Source organism: Ornithodoros turicata, chromosome 4, assembly GCF_037126465.1.
Source record: "Ornithodoros turicata isolate Travis chromosome 4, ASM3712646v1, whole genome shotgun sequence".
Taxonomy (NCBI): domain Eukaryota; kingdom Metazoa; phylum Arthropoda; class Arachnida; order Ixodida; family Argasidae; genus Ornithodoros; species Ornithodoros turicata.
The window spans coordinates 80,573,671-80,593,893 of record NC_088204.1 but is presented as its reverse complement, the minus strand read 5'-3'; the positions used below and the strand labels follow the sequence as shown (position 1 = coordinate 80,593,893).

General features: G+C 46.0%; 1 protein-coding gene across 1 annotated transcript in view; it reads right to left on the bottom strand.

Moving 5' to 3' along the window:
- Positions 1–769: 769 nt before the first annotated feature.
- The window catches only part of LOC135392078 (vitamin D3 receptor-like), a 42,128-nt gene continuing 22,674 nt past the window's right edge, over positions 770–20,223 (bottom strand). The window contains exon 2 of the mRNA XM_064622735.1: positions 770–3,878. Coding sequence (XP_064478805.1) covers positions 2,593–3,876 — 1,284 coding nt within the window. The 5' untranslated portion in view covers positions 3,877–3,878 and the 3' untranslated portion in view covers positions 770–2,592. The remainder of the gene's footprint in view (positions 3,879–20,223) is intronic.

Sequence of the window (20,223 nt, the reverse complement as noted above, 5' to 3'; positions counted from 1 at the left end):
TCGACGAGAGTATAGGACCCCTGGGCTCTCACTACATGAGGAATAGGAATCCTTGGTGCATGGTTAAATCCAGCTCACCAGCAATCTGCTCACCCTTCCGAACACCGTGGGACTTCCGTCCTCATTGCAGTCCTCGTCCTTATTTTGCCAAATAACCGCGCGGCAAAGTCGGCACAAATTATAATGATGCAGACAAAGAGGAACACTAAATTCGACTCTTTTATTTCAAATATGAATTGTGTTTCACCGTACCAAGTTACAAGCAAAGTGGAGTAGAAGTGTCGTAAAAAAAAATAAGAAAGCTGAAAGTTTGTACCATTCGCCTCTTGAGACACGACCATGAGCAACGTACGTGGAGTCACCGGAAACACAGGTGGAAAAATTCCGAAGAATGAGATCAATCTTGGAAGGCAGATCCTTCTGCCAGATTATAGGAAAGAAAATTGACCATTTGCCACTCTAATTGGCGGGTAAGCAAAACACGGCATTCAAGACGAAAGTAAGTCATCTAGAAAAGAAAAAAAAAAAACGGATAAATCCGTTGTTCTATACCTACGTGTTCCTTCTTGGCAATCTATACTATTATATATCAAGAAGAAGAAAGAACCTCGGACACATTTCTTACATACTTCACGCAATTCTTGCGCGCACTGTAAACTGAAAAACACCCTTATGGGTGTAAATGGCTTGTCCTATAAGTGACACCTCTTTTTACACCATATGGTCTGGAACACACTTTTTAGAGGGTGTATTCTCTGTGAAACACCCTTTGAAAGAGTGCTTTCCTTGAAAATGCCGTCTTTTGCACCCTTTATACACCCTTTTAGGAGGGTGTTTAACACTTGTACACCCTCCTAAAAGGGTGTATAAAGGGTGCAAAAGAAGTCATTTTCAAGGAAAAGCACCCTTTCAAAGGGTGTTTTACGCAGAATACACCCTCTAAAAAGGGTGTTCCAGACCATATGGTGTAAAAAGAGGTGTCAGTTATAAGACAAGGCATTTACACCCATAAGGGTGTTTTCCAGTTTACAGTGCGCGCATTAATAAACTGTAAGTGCACAATGGCTTCATTCGACGAATAGATGTCGTATCACAGTTGCATACTGAATCTCAGACATATGGAAGTCGGAGTATTATTTCAGTGTATTGTAGCGGGCACTCTCTCGTCCTCCTCGTATCATATACACAGTCTGTTCTGCTATCACTAGCTCTTATATCACTTTGAAACGGCAGATCTCATAGAGACCTTTCAATATACTCTATATCTCAGACTCTCAGCTTGCTCTAAAAAGCAGTTGTGCAAAACTAGACCTGTACACACCACCACTATGACAATGATCAGTATCATTTGTACACCGGAATCATGGAATATCTGAAGCAGGCTATTTTTCCTATAGTAAGAAAAATTGCGGAACGTGATTACGAATACCGTATACCACGCTTTTGGACAACGGGATCGTAACCATTCTGCAGAACGTATATGCGTCGAAGCCACGGACAATACGACTTTCTTGCAGAAAAGAAGAAGCCCTTTTTCCTAAGCGAAAACACAATTGACTGGGCAAGAGCAGATCGTATCATGCGGGAACCCTCGTCATCGAATCGGATCGTACGGTCCAGCTTTCATTGTATTAAGAGTTTTACTGCATCGTGCGCTACCACCTTTGCGTGCATTAGGGATAGTATTGTTGGTTCTACACTCATAACAAAAAAGGGTGTACTTTAACTCCTTTTTCTTGACACGTGTATCACTCCCTTTTGGAGAGTACAATTACTCTCAAAAAGGAGTCTCCTCGCTCCCACAAGGGATTAATATTACTCCCTTACTCCCTACCGGAGAGTAATATTTCTCTCCAGTAGGGACTTAAAGCGTAACCTCACTCCCACAAGGGATTAACATTACTCCCTACCGGAGAGTAATATTTCTCTCCAGTAGGCACTTAAAGCGTAACCTCACTCCCACAAGGGATTAACATTACTCCCTACCGGAGAGTAATATTACTCTCCAGTAGGGACTTAAAGCGTAACCTCACTCCCAAAAGGGAGTGAGGATCAGGCTCCTTTTTTGAGAGTAATTGTACCCTCCAAAAGGGAGTGATATACGTGGCAACCAAAAGGAGTTAAAAGTACAACCAAGAGCGTACGCAAGAGCGTACGCGAAGCAAGCTGTCTTTATTGTTTGCGCATGCGCAGAACCACCAACGCTATCTCTTACGTACGCAAAGGCGTATAGCGTACGATGCACTAAAACTCACTATTATCTCTATATGCATTACCATAACGCAGCAGAGAAGCCACTGAAACCTCACAAGCCTATCGATTCTCTACAGGGACACGTCGAGAAACCCGCTTATAACGATTCTCTATCTCGCTCTGTACAGTGCCACGCATAGGGCGATTCAATATTTCCACAACATCTCACAAAACACAAAAGAGTAATACACACGCACCGTTAACACACACCAGACTTCTTTACACTACCACACAGGCTTGAGACAACAAGCACGACTAGTGCAACATATTCGTTTCGCCATTGTCCTAGAGTCAACAGACATCAAATCCTGTCCCATCGCGTTCCTAGGCTTCTTTCTGTCAGGAAGGTGCCGAGAACCTTTCAGAACCTTCGCTAGACGTCGTAGACTCTTCTTCAATTTGTGAAAAAGGAGAATCCGAGTCCCGTAATACGTCCTTCCAGAAGACCCAGCGTCTGAATCCAGGTCTCGCAGATGCTGCCTGTTTTGACCTCATTCCGCCCTCAAGCCGGAGGTATGTCAACCTCTCTTGAACCTCACGAGCTTCTTCTCGGGCAAGCTGAAGATCAAACTCTGTGTGACCGTCAGCTAGCTCACGCAAGTCCGGAAGTGTCATCAAGAGCCTTGCGTAGTGAACGCCAGAAGACTCGGTTCCCCTGCGCCAAGAGAGATATTTTCGAAGCAGAACACTGTAATAGTCTTGCTCCTTGGATACGCTTGCCGTGTCCTGAAGGCCTGGCCTGTCTGGAGACAGCAGGACTACCGCCAGAAGAAGCGCCATGGTTGGATCATCTGGATCTAGATCCTTAAATGCAGATATGAACCTCTTTTGTTTCTCAAACAGAGCAGAAGACACTAGTCGCTCAACGTCGCTGGTGGCAAGTAGCGGTGTACCGTCCACATCTGTCCAGACGTCTCTTGTATGATCAAACGTCATCACACTACGTAGAAAACACAACTCGAGGACGCCGCAACGTAGAAGGACCTCCTGGTCATCGTGAGCGAGTCTACAGAACGCTTCCAGTCTCTGGGCGAATCCACTGAACTGTTGAATAGCGGTGAAGAAGATATTCAGGACATCCGTTCGTGAGCGCTCGCCAGGAAGGCGAAGCCTATCGTCGAAAGATGGATCTGAGATACTCTCTGTTCTAGCGTTCACCAGGTCTTCCAGGGATTTTATGTCGTCTTCGGTAAGGTACTGGGACACACAACTTGGATCAGCTGCGGGTGCGCCGGTCAGGGTGGCATGACGACGTTGTCGTTTTTCCAGACGCTGCCGAAGAAGTTGTAACCGTTCTTGTTCCGTCATGACCCAGCTCTGCTCCATGCCAATAGAGAGGCATTTCTTGAAGCGACAAGATTGGCAGCATTTGCGGGAAGCGACCGTGATCCTGCAGCAGCCTTCGTAGGGACACTGGAATCGTGCCCCGTTTTGGACTGACCGACGGAAGAAGGCCTTGCAGGAGTCGCACGAGATGCCACCGAAGTGGTAGCTCTTTGCCCTGTCGCCGCACACGCCGCACACCTTGATCGGACGGCCGGAGGTTGGCGAACGACCGGCCCAGGACGGTCCGCCGGGGTCCTCTACCGGAGTCCCGCTGGAACCGTTTGATGGGGTGTTCATGCCTACGAAAAACAAATGATAAATATGAAAAGTTGAAAATCAAGCGATCCGGTACATTGAAGCAAAAACCTCAGGTTGGGAACCGTCGCCATTTACTACAAGTGTTGTTCTCCTACTGGGACTGAGGTACTTGCACTCTTCTTCCCAGTAGCAGGAACAGTGGCTGTTCGAAACATCGGCGACTCCTGCCCTGAGGCGTTCGCTTGAACGATACAAATGAACCATTCGAAAGGAATTATAATTATAGTGTGCGTTGAATATTGTGCTGGTACATTTGTGCTATTCACTTTATATACCAGCGTTCCAGATGCAATGAACCTTCGATCAGCAGAGACTGGGATGTAACCCGGGTGCGAGCTGTATGTTTTCTCAAGGTTTTTCTCAGGCGCTCCAAAGGCAAATGTTTGCGCAGTTCCCTGCCAAGTTGTCGATGTTCCCTGTCGAGCAGCATGCCACCACATTAACGAGCCAAACAGCTCGGTGGTGGTGGAGAAACTGCTTGTCGTAGTCGGCCACGTTCGGGCGCTCAACGTCACGACCAGGGCTGGCGCAACGTCCTGAATTCAGGGTGACCCCAGATCCCAACTGGCGCCCCCTTCCATCCCCACTGCCATTCGTCGTGAGTTCTACCCACGACCTACCAGATTATAACGACCATGTCATAATCAGCAACCCCTATGAGGAACCACGATTGGACGATGGAAATTTGAATTCTGAACGCGCAGAAGCGTATGCACGACTACCGTAGCAGACGACAGCAATAGCTCCTGTATGAGAACGCGTAGAATGACGATGATAATCAACCTCAGAATGAAACATCTGTGGAATATCCACCGCTTGTACAGAAACACTATGGTAAGCTGAAGTACAAGGTATTGTAGAAGTTGAGGAAGCAATAACTGGGACGATGAGTATCGCCACCGCTACCTTCCAAAAATGCGGCGTTGGAAAGGGGTGCCTACGACATGGTCGTTATAATCTAGTAGGTCGTGGTTCTACCGCATCAATCGACAAAGCCTCGACTATGCTGGCAATTTGATCGATTCAGGGAAAAGGGTTTATGGCATTTTATTCGCATGCGGCACTCGAGGTAACACTTTGGCGCCTCACCTCCATGCGAATTTTGCGCCCCCTTCACAAGTTCAAGGGGTTTACAGTAATCCCTGTAACCCCCCTTCCGCCGCCCCTGTTCACGACCATCGAAGGGGGGGGGGGGGTCACTAGGCCACGGGAACAGTTCGGTGATTCCGGCACCATACCACCACTGTGAACAATCAGTACATGGCCGTCTATTTCCTCTGAAATAGGATGAGCGCTCTTTGATATTTTCAATTACAGGTGTGCGCTTTTCAAGTCACTTGCCACACTGCGCATTGCATCGAAGACAATGCAGCCTATTAAGAAGACCCGCCATCGAGTAGAGTATAACAGTGAGCAACAAACCGGTTGACCGGTTGAGCAACAAAATGAACCGGTCTCGCCGTTTTCTATTCTTAATTATATATTTAATCAGTTGTATCTGGAGAAATTTGGTACCATTTCATACGTTCATCGCATAATTTTGTCGTTCTAAGTTACTACTTTTCGCGGAAAATGTTCCACGCAGTATGAAGTTTACTGCAGAGGTTTGCTTGTTGCTAGTTTCTTGGGCCGTGGTCGAACGCTGTATGCCCACCAGATGCAACGCATTCGTGTTCTTGCGCTCCACCGGTCTGGCGACGGATCTATAGAGATGCGAAGCCCCGAAAAAAAAAAAACCCAGAAATTTTGGGGAAAAAAACAGTTTTTCTTCGGGTTTTTTTCCTCGTCTCCGGAAAAATAGACTAAAATTTCCAGGAGACAAAATTCAAAAATGTAAATTTTCGTGCCTTTGATGCGTTACAACCCGCCAACAGTGCCTTTGGTGCCTCTAATCCGCCAACAACCATTAACTTGGAGCTCCGTCTTGCTGCTCCAAGCGATCGCCATCGCGTGTTCACGTAATGTCTGAGTTCTGGTCGGAGTCAGTGGTCGCACTGAGTAGACAGCAGTCTCATGGGATGCTCTGCTCTGCATTTATGCATAGAGGGTGAACACTATTAAAGTTTCTAGCGCATTGTGTGCTGTGGCTTGGCCCGTAATGCTTCGACTCAGCAGTAACCGCGTTTGTTTCCATTTCTTGCAATTTTTCGGGGGAAAAAACCCGAAAAAGCCGTTTTTTTTCGAGCGATCCAAAATTTCCGGATTTCTAACAGAGGCGGTGAATCGCCCAACCTCATCATCATTAATGTACGTGTGTCTGTTCATAGTAAACAACATGAAGATAGTTCACGTATAGTTGGATCGAAAAAAAAAAGATGAAAAAAAAAACAATTTAAATTAAATAGCATAGGCGACAAAATGTAAGAGTGGTTGTTTGTTCGGTCGGCTCTTACAAAAATATGGAGATCTTAGCTCAACTTTGATGGCTTCGCAGTACCAGCATCTGAACCTGGACCACAAAAATGTGGAGTGTCTGCTTTTTCAATGCTGCCTGCTTTTTGTCCGCTTTATTTGGAGTGGTTTGGCTATAATCTCAATGGTCACTGTTGGCAACATATGTTTGCTTACTGCCCTCGAGGTTGCGTGTTCGAACCCGACCAAAGACGACTGACGTCACCCGTGGTTGAGGCTTAGTTGTATCGAGATATAAAATCACGAATTAATAATTTATAGTTAAAGGGAGACTTCGCAGGGATTCGAACAAAAAAATAGGTGAGCATCATACCGAACACCTTGATATCGAATACAACATTCGCATTCATTTTGTGCGAGGAATTAATTCGTAAATGATGACAATACCAAACCGAAACCAAAATGCAAAGCGCACAGCGGTTCGCCCGGAGGAAGATACTGTCACGTCACCCAGCATTGTCGTCTGCTAGGAAGCTTGCATTCTTCCATGCCGGATGACGTCAGCAGTGTTGCTTTCAGAGCCCTCTTGCTTCACAGAGGCGAAGCGCTCACTTCTTAATAATCCGTTCGAATAAAATCTGCGCAGTTTGGGAACGCGATATTTCGTATGTATATTCTTGACACCCCAAGGGTTACTGCTATGTCACAATCTTTGTGATGATTTTGTTGCGGAGTCCCACTTTAAGTCGTTTAAACGGCATAGAACAACGGTATGAAATGGTAAAATACACAAAAAATGTATGTAAAAACAACAACAACAACAACAACAACAACATGCTACATGCATGACGATGGAATGAAGTCTTTCACCGTAGTACGTATAAAGTCTTACTTCAACTACTATGAAACAGTCGATCAATGACTCGTCGTGATAGTTCCAAGAACTGCAGACGCACCGTGTATACGCAACGAAACAGTAGCTCATTTGCGAGATGACCCTGAAATTTACGAAAGCAGAAGACTGTTACCTCGCGTCAGATACGTAACTAACTCCTGTTGTTTAAGTTGGGCGTGGACTTTGGAATGAGGGGTGGCAGACGACGGCGGCGTCGGACGGTCGGACGCCGCTCAGTGACCTCTGGTTCTCGAATACGATGGCAGGAAGCCAAGGGCACACACTATACTGATGTCGACGACGACAACAGCATCGGAGTAGACGCCGGGAACGTTGGACAGACAGCGCAAGGGCGAAGCATTCTTCTAGTCGAGGACAAACGCACTCAATGCCACCTTACGTGTATACAGGGGCGTGTGTTGGGAATCGGAGTGACAACAGCTCGCGGCTAATTGTATGCTCCCTTACGTAAAGAAGGCTGTTGAGGCCGCGGACCTCCTGCACTTTATGCGGTATTTGTACACAGTAGCTGTTGAAGGATGCGAGACTCGATGTGGTAGAGGACGCGCTCTTCATGTTGACGTTGACCTGATCTATATGGCTTAGCGAGCAAGACGACGGGCCAAGATCTGTGCAAGTTCGTTACCGATAATCGTTAATCATCATCAGAAATTAAACGAACGTTTTTAGTGTTGCATAATGTAAAAAACTCCGAGACTAGGGAACACGAAGGGACAGACACAAACACGAAGTCTCAAAAAAAGTTTGAGACTTCGTGTTTGTGTCTGTCCCTTCGTGTTCCCTAGTCTCGGAGTTTTTTACATTATGCATCATCTTCACCAGCTCGCTTGCTTCCTAGCCATTTTTTCATTGTTTTTAGTGTCTTTCGTATAGTGTAGTGTCACCGTATAGTGTCACCGAGAACAACTCCTCCATTTGGGTTTGCTTTTGCATAATTGGACACTACGTAAAGCCTTTTAGGATGAGGTTTTCACCACCAGGGGCAGAGCCGAGTGAATACAGCATCTACTTGACCGTGGCACCACAGTATCGTACTGAAGATAGCTAAAGATAGGGAACTGGCCTGGGTCGAATCCCACTACATCTCCGCTGTCTGAGGTTTTCCCCCAGGTTTTCAAGCAGACTCTACAGACGAATGACACCGCCGCAGTTCCCCCAGAAAACACTCCCCCTCAAAAAGAAAGTAAAAAAAAGGGCATACTAATTCCACTCTCTCCATCTGCCTAGATCGGAAAATCATTGGTGATCGGTATAGACAGATCGGACCCCGCCAGTCCACAAGACACGCGCAACAACTCTCTGCGTTCTGAAGCTTCCATCTAGAGTCAGCTCTGGCAAGATTTTGGCAAGCGAGTATTCGAATGTCAGTCACGCTTCTTCATTGAGCCCCAGGATGATATAAAGATACGAGATGTGTTCAAACAAGCGTCTGCTATCTTCTTACTCGTCCTCGGTACACGAAACGTTACACAATAAACGGCAAGTTTGGTCCAAAAGGTGCTTTCAGCTACGTGACTGCAGTGCAACCTCAAATATAGTGTCATAAAAACGGATACATGGTCACACAGGGTGACGCGGTGTGGGTTCCAGAGGGTGACGTTAGAATGTCGTATTCCGCCAATGGTTATGGTTAAGAAAAGAATAATAGTTTGAGCGAAATAATGTGCTGCTGGAACACAGGTTTGAACCCCCCACCCCTCCCAGATTACAAGTCTGGGAAAAATCGTGTCTGTGCTGACACAAGGGCTCGAACCTGGACCCTCCAGCTTCAAGTCTGATATGTCTGACAGGTTCAGGTCAGGTGGGCGCAGACCTGAAATCTGGAGAGGGACGTCCAGTTCCGAGTTATTGCGTCAGCACAGCACCGGTGATTTAGAGGTGCTGGGTGCGAACCCTTGCGCCGGTTCATAATGTATTCGCCGTGAACGTTTCATGCGTTCCCTTGCGCGTTCTAGGAGCCCTAGGTAGCTTATGTTCTCGTGTCCAACGACTAAAAGCCCCGTTTATTCTGACCACGACCTACTAGATTATAGCGACCACGTCATAATCGGCAAACCCAATGAGGAGCCCGTCCCCGCACGATCCGCTAGGGGCGCTACTCATCGGCCCGCGAGATCTGCATCATGATTGGACGATGGAAATTTGAATTTTGAACGCGCAGAAGGCGGACGCACGATTACCGGGGTTTTCCTGGGTTTTCCTCAGACGCTTTCAGACATATGTTGGCACAGTTCCCTTAGAAGTCGGCAGAGGACGCACATTCCCTCAGGGCGTCAGTCGTGACGTTGCCCACATACGTGAGGCCGACAACGGCAAGCCCTTTCACCATCATCACCACCACCACCACCACCACGATTACCGTAGCAGACGACAGCAACAGTTCCTACGAAAACGCGTAGAATTATGACGATAATCAACTATACAGAAGAAAGCATCTCTCGTGGGACATCCACCGCTTGTGCAAAAATACTAAAGTAAGCTAAAGGACAGAGTACTGTAGAAATTGAAGAAGCAATAACCGGGCCGATGAGCAGCGCCACCGCTAGCCTCCGAGTGCGGCGCCGGGGAAGGGTCCGTATGACATGGTCGCTATAATCTAGTAGGTCGTGATTCTAACCCGTGCCCTTTCCTATGCAGTCTCAGACTGGCACGAGCACGTTAACATCATCACGAACGAAATACTAATTATAACGCAGGTTTGATGAATATTCAGGCGAGGGAGCAGAGGTCTACGCCTTTCGCTGGCTCATTGGCGCTGCATGGCTGTTCTCTACGTTTGCGTCTTGCCCAAGCCGGATTCCCTTGTGCGACTATACCAATAGTTCATCAAATCAAATCAAATCAAATCATCATAGTGCTGATGAGCATATGTATACTCTGATCCTCCTTTGAGAAGAGCTCCGATCCTAGACCAAGCTGACTTGCCAGATTTACTAACTGCATCAGGCTTTTGAGTGGGCAGAATTGAGTCGGCTATACTATGTCTCTCTTTGCAAGGAATGTGCAGTGGCTGTATGGATTCATTTCATTCAGTGAAGCCGCGTGGTTTTCTAGATACACAGGAAAAACGAACCACACATGCGGTTTCTGTTTTCGAATGAGGTAAGCGTCAGCGGAAATAGACCTCTCCCTGTTTGTAAACAAATGACGTCATCGTGTTCGACAGCGCCACCAATCTGGTAGAGTTGAACTATACGCTCGAAGCTAGAGGCGAACAAGGTAGCGCCCGAAAGCCACGGTCTTGAGGGGATTACGATGGCCCCTGAACGGGGCGCGACCTTCGGTCCTACTTTTATTTCAATAGGAGGCAGCGAACAAGTGCCCATTCGTGGAACCTATAGTGGAACCCAGCCCTCCCCTTCCGATTTGTTTCGGTTTCAGTTTGTCTACCAACGTCATGGTGACGTTTCTCGGGTAGAGGTCTATAAGGGGCGTGCACCAAGAGCTCCTGGGGGGGGTGGCAGAACATTACGGTTTGGAGCTCATTATTTTTGCGTGACACGTACACTACGCTTTAAACAGTGTTTCGTATATATGGGCCAATGGACCAATAAACAAATATCTTGTGCGCAATCATTGGTTCTGATACTTCGCAGAGCAACAACAGTAACCTCAGTAACAGTGCCAACGTATCGTCACGAGTCAGAGCCCGCTATAGCAACAAAATCTTGTCATATATATTCTTATTTTTCTGAATATTCCCCATTGCGATTTTCGAGAATATGGAATTGTGGGAAAACAGCGTTTTTTTTTTTTTCCGATTCCGCATAAAATTTCCTCCACGCGAGAGCAGTGCACTAAGTCCACTATAAATAAGGAGTGAGAGAGAGAAAAAAAAACGTATTCCTATAGACAAAGTGACAATACGCTTATAAATCGACATATGATGCTTCTTCTTCTTACTTTTTTATTTTGTCTTAGTTGGTTCCGCTTATTTTTATCCTGGTGCATATTCATGAGACAAGAAAACAGAGACGTGATAGCGGAGCGCAGACAACGAACACCTGTAAAAATTCTGCCTGGTGCAAGATGTACAAGTTCAGAGATGGCATTAAGATGCTTATCTAGAGCTGGAGGATTTGACTCGGTTAAGCTCATGCGCTTGAAAAGAGAGGGCGCCACGGAATGCCCTTCTGTGTTCTTACGCCAGTCAGATAGGATGTTTGCGACAGGTAATCGGATTACGCGTTTGATGATTTACAGCGACGCAATTTTTGTTGGGTACTGAGCGCTTCCGTGTCGTATATTTTGTTTTTATCGCTTTTTAGTAGAATGCACGCCCTTTATCTGCTTGTTATTTGTTGTCTCATAGTTCGAAACAAATATATGCGAGGATAGAATCTCTACTTTCGGAACATATACCAAGAAACTGATTCTTTACTTTATTTCGTGTAGGCACCGCGATGCGGCTGTGGCTATATGGGCAGTGTACAGGCGTGGATAGAGAGAGTACAGGAAGGAGTGGGGCCAGAGCAGTTACTACGCATCCTGGGCTTACTTCAGGGACTAGTATAGGCTATGGATAGGATCTGCATTCACCGACTTGCAATTAATTAGAGTTCGAGGTAACTCGTTACTGTAACTAAGTGCTTTTTTTTTCTTGGTAACTTGTAACTTAACTCGGTACTTTTGCGCCGTGCCCAAGCAACACAACATCTTGGGCCAATATCTGTCCAATATTGGACCAGTATTACCAATATCGGTCCAATATTGGACCAGTATTGCCAATATCGGTCCAATATTGGGCCAAGGTGTTGTGCTGCTTGGGTGGTAACTTTCAGAGGAACTCGCTTCTTTTTCGGGTAACTTTGCCAAAGTAACTTAAAGTTCCAAGTTACTTTTAATTCGCTTTTCACTCACGTCCACATATTTTCTTCCTTTCTCTCCGGTTCCTTCATGGCATTTTTTGCCATAAAACGTGATATTCAATCAATGACAGTATTCTATCTAGGAAGTGAGAACCGCTGCCATTGAAACGAAGCTGAACCATTGTGCGCCCACAGGGAGTAAGATGCAAAGCGTTCGAATAGACCGCTACCAGAGAAACGTCATCATGACGTTGGTAGACAGACTGAAACCGAAACAAATCGGAAGGAGAGGGCTGGATTCCACGAACGGGCACTTGTTCGCTGCTTCCCATTAAAAGAAAAGTAGGACCGAAGGTCGCGTCCCTTTCGGGGACCATCGTGATGTGATGTGATGTGATGTGATGTGAATAAAGAAAAAAATGGGGATGTTAGGGGACCATCGTAATCCCCTCAGGACCGTGGCTTTCGTGCGCGGCCTTGTTCACCTCTAGCTTCGAGCGTAGTTCAACTCTACCAAATTTGTGGCGCTGTCGCACACTATGACAGGGAGAGGTTGTTGGACATAAACGAAAACGATCAAGTCGTGTTGCACTCCTCCGCAGGCAACTCAAAGTCTCTAACTCAACTGCTCACGCGCGCTGGACCTGCGTAATGCTATTTTGTGTCCGAAGTAACTTGGAAGTAACTCGTTATGTTTTTTAAGTAACTCAGTAACTGCGAGTTACATTTCAGGCTGACGAACTTCGTTATTAACTTAGTTACATTTTTAATACGGTAACTTTAACTCGTAACGAGTTCTTTTTGACGGGTAACTTCTTTGGCTTTGTGGAGGACGCAAAGTGCACGCAACTCAAAATCGTCGAACATGTCCGCACACGCTGGATGATGTCCTACATCTCAGAGGTTCGCTCGCAGAAAGATGTCCGGAGACCTCTACTCGTAGTTCGCTTTGTTCATGAGACGGTACGAATACCCCTTCGACTTTGCTTTACAAGTTTGCCGACCCCTTCTTATATTCTGTATCGGACTGCACCGCGTTCTCCGTCAACCATCGTCGTATATCGCATCAACTGTCTTCGATTCGTCAAACCGTGCACGGGACGACAGTGTAAAGGAGTGCAAACGAAGTGCGTGATAGAGGCGCTGCCGTCGTGCAAAGTACTACACTAGAACTCAATCGAAAAAGAAAAGTTGAAGCCTCAGATCACTTGTCATAGACGTCTGCACTGTATTGCAATTTTTTGAGCTACTGTTGTCGTATGTATTAATGGACTCGAAGACTAGACATAGGCATGTCTTAACAAAACTGATTGCCAGTACAGTGAACCCTCGTTAATATGACCCCCGATAATCTGACATACGTGCTTTACGACCATACACCTGGGGAACAATGGGGTGAAACCTCTGCAAATCCCCCCGTTAATATGACAATTTCGTATTATGACCAAAATTTTCGGGAACTACCACGGTCATAATAACGGGGGTTCACTGTATATGCACCAGATCAATGATAAGACATCGACAAAAAGACGCAAAGGGGATGATACGTGAACTGAGACAACAAATGTGCAACTCTTCTTGGCTGACAGCATCTGCTCAACCTTCACTGTTGTACAGGGTCGACCCCGAGCCAGGTACCCTTCCAGGTACCCTCCTCGACAAGCAGCGAGTCTCCTGCACGGGCTCCGGCTGAATGTCCCGTACAACGCGGTCGGTTGCTCAACAAACTGGCCAGGTCACCATCTCCAAACTGCAGTGAGTGCGCGATGTTGTCGAGGACATAGAGCACATCCTCCTCAGGTGCTCCAAGTATGCCGACAGTCGCGCAGGACACTAGAAGCAAGTCTGGCTCGCCTGGACGCCCGGCCATTTGACCTTGTAAAGCTCTCGGGTCCACGGACATTCAATCATTGAGCGGCTGCATTGAAAGCGTTCCTACGTTTCCTCGAAGAAACGCATCTGATGGACATTTTGTGACACTTTCTGGTCCCTCGTTTGTGACAATTAAGCGTTCCCACTAGTTCGGGATCTTTGTCTCCTGCCCCCAACTACTGGGTTTTCTCCTTTTTTTTCCATCTGTTTTAACGAACTAACTAACTAAGAGGTCTGGGGTAGCCAGTCTGACTTTGTCATGACTTAAATCCCCCTTCTTTTTTTTCTTTTTTTTCTATCACATCACATCACATCACATCACATCGACAACAACCACAGCTACCCCATTCACGTCGTCTGCTCGACGGTGCACGAAAGGTTACACTGGTTACACGAACGCTGGAGGAAATGCAGCATTTCGATCAACTTGTGCTGCACTCCCGCGACACTTTTTCCAGTGGAATCGTCGGGTGTGTTACATGGGCTGCACCTCCGCTGTACTCGAATGCGGGAGCTTGCACGGCTTGCACTAGTTGACAAAGTGCAGCCCAATCGCTATCATCATCGCCACCACCACCTTGTATAGCCTTCATCGTGTCACGCGTGAGAATCGCCAACAAGCCGACACCACCACCTGCTACACCACACAGAGAGGTGGTTTTGGTCCGCACTATCTGTGGGAACGTCTTTATAGCTATTTGGAAACAAGTGTGCAGAGTTATAAAATAGATAATAAATATATCAAGTTATAAAATATGCGGAACGTAGAAGATGACTAGTATTATGGCAATGGTCTCGGAGGACTTTGACTTACATATTGTCTCACATGAGGATATTGTACCTACGCGCCATACTGGCCAAGCATTAAACAACGGCTGGTCATGATGATCAAACAAAGAAAAAAAATTTCGTCTGGTCTCTATGAACGAACAAGACACCAAGCGAAACGAAATCAAGCGCAGGCAGTGATAACGTAACGCCTAATTTCCCTCTTTACTAACACCTCCTTCAAAAATTTATCACTCAGCCATTGCCATAGTAGGAGCAGGCAGAAATAATGCTGAGAACCGTATTTACCGCTTTCCGCACGAAGCAGCCTATCTTACATTACCGTCTCATTACCATTTCAAACGGGAAAACCCGCGGTTTGAGCAAAAAACGATTCGCTCACAAAGAACTGTGATCGCAGCGCCGCCACCACACTAACCTCACCGCCATGCTGGAGCATCAAGTAGCAGACGACACATTGCAGACGACATCCAACCATGCGGCGTCCAACGGAACAGTGAAGCCGCATTGTTAACACTTTCGCTCCCAGTTGAGACTGGCTCCATCAGCGGCTGCTCGCGTCTTGCTGTCTCGTTATCAGCGCGGAATCAAAACAAAGACCAGCAGGAAAACAGTCGCGGTGAGAAATTCATGCCGCTCCGTTTCGCACGTAAGCGTTATCATGAACCAGAAAAAAAAAAATGCTCGGAGCTTGGAGCAACCAAGAAAGGATTATAGGCAGAAACGTAACGTTATTTCCGTGGTTATTATATACGATCGGTCGTCATGATGGTGTTGCGATGTGGTACAGTTAATTGTCTGACGGTGAGAGCTCCGAAGAAGTGTTTTATCACACGGGGAACTGAGTACTGGTTAAGGTAATGCTATAAATGGTCGCTTCTGCCTTGGGCCAGTTGGCCAATCGGACGACTACGTCCAGATTGGTTTCGTCAGCGGTTGTTGATGGAAGAACATTGAACATTCCACGCCGAGACTGGAAGGGGGTCTCGTGTTCCAATCCGGGCGCCGCGGCTGGGCTGCCTAGGTGTTTTCCCTGGGCCCCGTGAAGTCGGCCCTGGACGCACGATCCCCTCCCCCCCCCTTTTTCCCCTGCCTGCCTGAGCGTGTATGCCGACTACGGCAAGCCCAGAGCCCTCACCACTTCCACCTCCTCCACCCACGTTGAACGTGACGGACGATAAAGAAACAGCGATAAACTTCTTATCTTGTTACGTGCGTCTTGCAGCGGGCTAAACTGTAAGGTAACTGGATTTCAAATATATTTAATAATATTAATAATTGATTAATATTAATAATAATATTAGTAATTGACATTAACTATTAATAATGATTATTAACGATTGATTGATTGATTGATTGATTGATTGATTGATTGATTGATTGATCTTATTGTAGTTAGCCATTTTTGTTTTTCTAAGTGATCTGGAGTAGCCAGTACTCGTAATGAGCACCTATTTCTCTTTTTTTTCTCCCTCATCTGCTCAACTCAACTCAGTAATTGATGATGATTACTATGTCTACTAAGTAACTGTGACAATGAGCGACGCCAGATTGAAGCGGTTCCTGGATTAACTTTGACCACAGGGGATTCCTGAACGTGCTCTGAAGTCTCTGGACTTAAAGCCCTACCTAACCTAACCTCATCTAACCTAATCTAAGGCACGTTAAACTTGACCTAAGTTGCTCCTAACCGTCTTCTCATTATTGTTGTACTACATAGAAACGCAGATTTTTGACATCGCCTCGTTATCTGTTGTTCTGTTGTTATCTAAACAATTTGGGCACGTCACGAAATTGGAAGCGTTCCAGTCTGTTGGCCAAACCGTAAATCGTAGGAACAAACGTTGGCGAGCAATCTCTCCAGGGGTTTTCATGTACTATTGGGGACCCGGTTAGCTAAAATCGCCTGTCAGTACTTCCCCGTCCCATATCACCTCGGTTGCGCTTGAAAGTGTTGTGCCAATACTGTATTTGAAGGTGGACCATGTGCTGCACGTGTTTATCTCTCGCAAGATATAGTCTTGCAGCCCCTATGGAGATTTGAGATTAGATAAACCATGGAGTGCTGATTTTAGACAACCATGTCCCCTATACAGTACATGTTGGGGTATTATTATTGGGATATTATTCGAACGCCTTGAACCTTGCCCATGGCCCATGGAGCTCCTCTGAACATCAGTGCCGGGCTCTTCGCTCCCTTTTTGTTTTCATGCAGGCCACTGGACTCCTTGAAGAGCTCTAAACAGAACTTCGACCTGTCGTTGCCTCATTCTCACCATAATTCATCCTCTCACATTAACCACTGTGAAATGGGGTAGTGTCCTGTGGCTACCACGGGGAAACATCCCATGTCATCATCACTTCTTCATTTATTGTTGTTGTTGTTGTTGAACCTCGAGAGCATCAGGTGAAGTCGTCCTCACTCTCGTGAGGTACAGACAAAGAGAGATGAGCGCATTTTGCAGAAGTCCCTGCTACGCAAGACCTCATCCAGCTTTATGTATGACTTCCACGCGTGCCCCCGAGACAATGTATTTTTTCATATACGTCTTTCCACGTTATCTTTGTGTACAAATAAACACGGTTTGAATGAATGTCTGAGCAAGGCGAATTTAGACCGTAATTTCGGGGTTAGCTCGTGCTTGTCATTTGGCGATATTCTTCTTTCCACAGAGGTGATTTTGTTATTATTATAATCGTACTTATCCGATTGCCTGGGCAGACCCAGCCATACTTACGCTTTCTCGATCTTATTGTACCGTGTGTGTATAGTGTGCGCGGCTCTTATAAGTGTGGAGTTTCCTGACCAGCTAGCGAGCATACGTGACACTTTATCGAGCTACGTTTATATTTATTTATAATTTACAGGGAGATATATTTATTAGAGGAAAAGGAAAAAAAAAAACGCGGGGAAGGTCAGCCAAACGAGACGTCGGCTTGCTATTCCAGAAATAAACAAATAAATAAATAAAATTAAGAAATAATAAAAAGGAAAGAATGAATGAAAGAAAGAAAGAAATAGGAAGGAATAAGAAATAAATTAAGAAATAAGAAATAAATAAAAATAAAAAGAATTAGGAAATAAAGGATAAACTAACAAATGATGAAAGAAGGATGAGGTAGACTAAAGACAAAGATGACAAGAAAAAAGATGAGTAACAAACAGGGATTCAGCGATTGTCCTGTTGTTAGCTAACCACATCTATAGCTAATATTAGCTACAGCTGGCTCGGGAAAATAGCGAGTGACCTACAGTTACTTTGTGAAGTTGTCGCTACAGCATGCATGTCATTACCAAGTTAAAGTAGCTTGCATGGTTACTTTACAGTAGACATAAAAATACACGTAGTACTCGGACAGATTACACTTCACTATATAGGTCAGGTGTTCACCTTAACTGCGTCGATACCAGCTCGCATGGCGTAGTGGTTAGGATGATAGCCTTCCTTCGAGACTGGCAAGTGACTGGCGGGTCCGAATCCCGGCACCGGCTGTCTGAGGTTTTCCCTGGGTTTTCCGGCAGACTTTCCAGACTAATGTCGGCACACAGTTCCCCCTGAAGTTGGCCCAGGACGCATACTAAACCCCCGTGTGGCCCCCGTCCCTTCCCTTCCCGCTGTCCTCGGCGCGGACCAAAAGCTCACCGGACAAAAACTCATCGGACATAAGCTCACCAGAGAGACCGACCAAGGTTAGGTCAGGAGAGCCTTTTACGTATTTCACACATTGGTGCGGTGAGCTTTTGTCCGCTCCCGGGTGAGCTTTTGTCCGGTGGGCTATTGTCCTGGAACCCCACTCCTCTACCTAGAGATGCGAAGTGCCGAAAAAAAAAAACAACAAATTTTTGGGGAAAGACAGTTTTTTTTCCTCGTCTCGGGAAAAATTGCCCAGAAGTTCTAGGAGAAAAAAATTCAAAAAATAGAAAATCTCCTGCCTTTGATGCGTTGCAACCCGCCAACAGTGCCTTAGATGCCTCTAGTCCGCCAATAACCACCAACTTAGAGCTCCGTCTGGCCGCTCCAAGTGATCGCCATCGCGTTCACATAATGTCGGAGTTCTGGTTGAAGTGGATGGGCGTTGTTCTAATTACCTATCGCTGAGTAGACAGCAGTCTCATAGGATGCTCTGCTCTGCATTTACGCCTAGAGGATGGACACTATTCTAAAGCTTCTATAGCTCATTACATGCTGTTGTTTGGCGAGAAGTGCTACGACTTCACTTTAAATGGAAAAGAGACGCTGTAACCACGTTTGTTTCCTTTTTTTTTCAATTTTTCGAGAAAAAAACCGAAGAAAACCAGGAAGGGAGTTGCCTCAGGACGGAAGCCGCCGATATTTCGAACAGAGACTGTTCTTCTTCTTCAGGACAGAAGCCGCCGATATTTCGAACAGAGACTGTTCTTCTTCTTCCCCAGAAGAAGAACAGTCTCTGTTCGAAATATCGGCGGCTTCTGTCCTGAGGCAACTCCCTTCCTACATTCTACCGGTTCGCTGGATTTCTACCCGAAGAAAACGAGTTTTTTTCGAGCGATTCAAAATTTTCGGAAATTTTGCATCTCTACCTTTACCTCATCGTCACAGCTGCTTCGCGGCGCTAACGCGATATTTAAAAAAATAAATAACTATGCCAGTATGGTGTACGTAGCAACAGCCGTCGGAAAAACCCTAGCCGTCCGCTGGCGGACAACCAAGGCCGGTTGTGGCGCCCTCCAAGGATGATCCGGTCAGCTGATGCATTTTTTATTTTTATTTTTATTTTTTCTTCTCTCTTCCTCTTTGCTTCGCGTCACGATCTCCCGTCTAAAAGATGTTACAAAGCGCAGACTGCACTGCCCCAGACGCTCCTTCATCCGTTCTGGCCTATTGTTATTATGGCCCGTATATATATATACGCTTTAGTGAGGCTATGATGAGCCATCGCCGTTAATGATTAGCGCCAGCGATTAGTTGGGTTAAAAATAAAGCTTATGTTGCCGGGGTTGGATGTTTAGGCTGGAGGAAGTTAAAAAGGCGGAGAAGGTCATTGTGTGCAGTGCATTAAGATATCTTGGCGAAACGTTCTAATGCTTGCGAAGCAGGAAATGAAGTACATGAGAGGATATAATGGCAGGAATTGGTAGTAACGAAGTTACAAGTAACTTGTAAGTTACGTTTCGAAGTATCCAGTTACTTACGCTGGCCCGTAAGGAACTCATCTGTTTATAATTACGCTTGGACAAGTATACAATCGCTAAGACAATTTTTTAGTTACACTTATTCGACTTTTCAAAAATTTTAACTGTAAAGTAACTACGTTCCTTCAGTGTGGTATAGCCGTAACTATGGTTACCTTTCAAAACGAGTAACTGGAGCTCAGTTAATATGTTTGCGGGATAAATGCAACTGTGACTTAGTTACTTTTTTTTTTACTAACTTACTCATGACTGGTTTTTACGCCTGCAGAATTGTGCGGGCTCAAGCAGCTAACTCAATGTACTGAAAGTCGAGTGCAATAGGGGTGGGCGGTTTGTGTCTTATGAATGTCATTTAGCGTCACGAGTCTATTCAAGGCCTTCCACCTACCCCTCCACCCCTACACTGTAAACTGGAA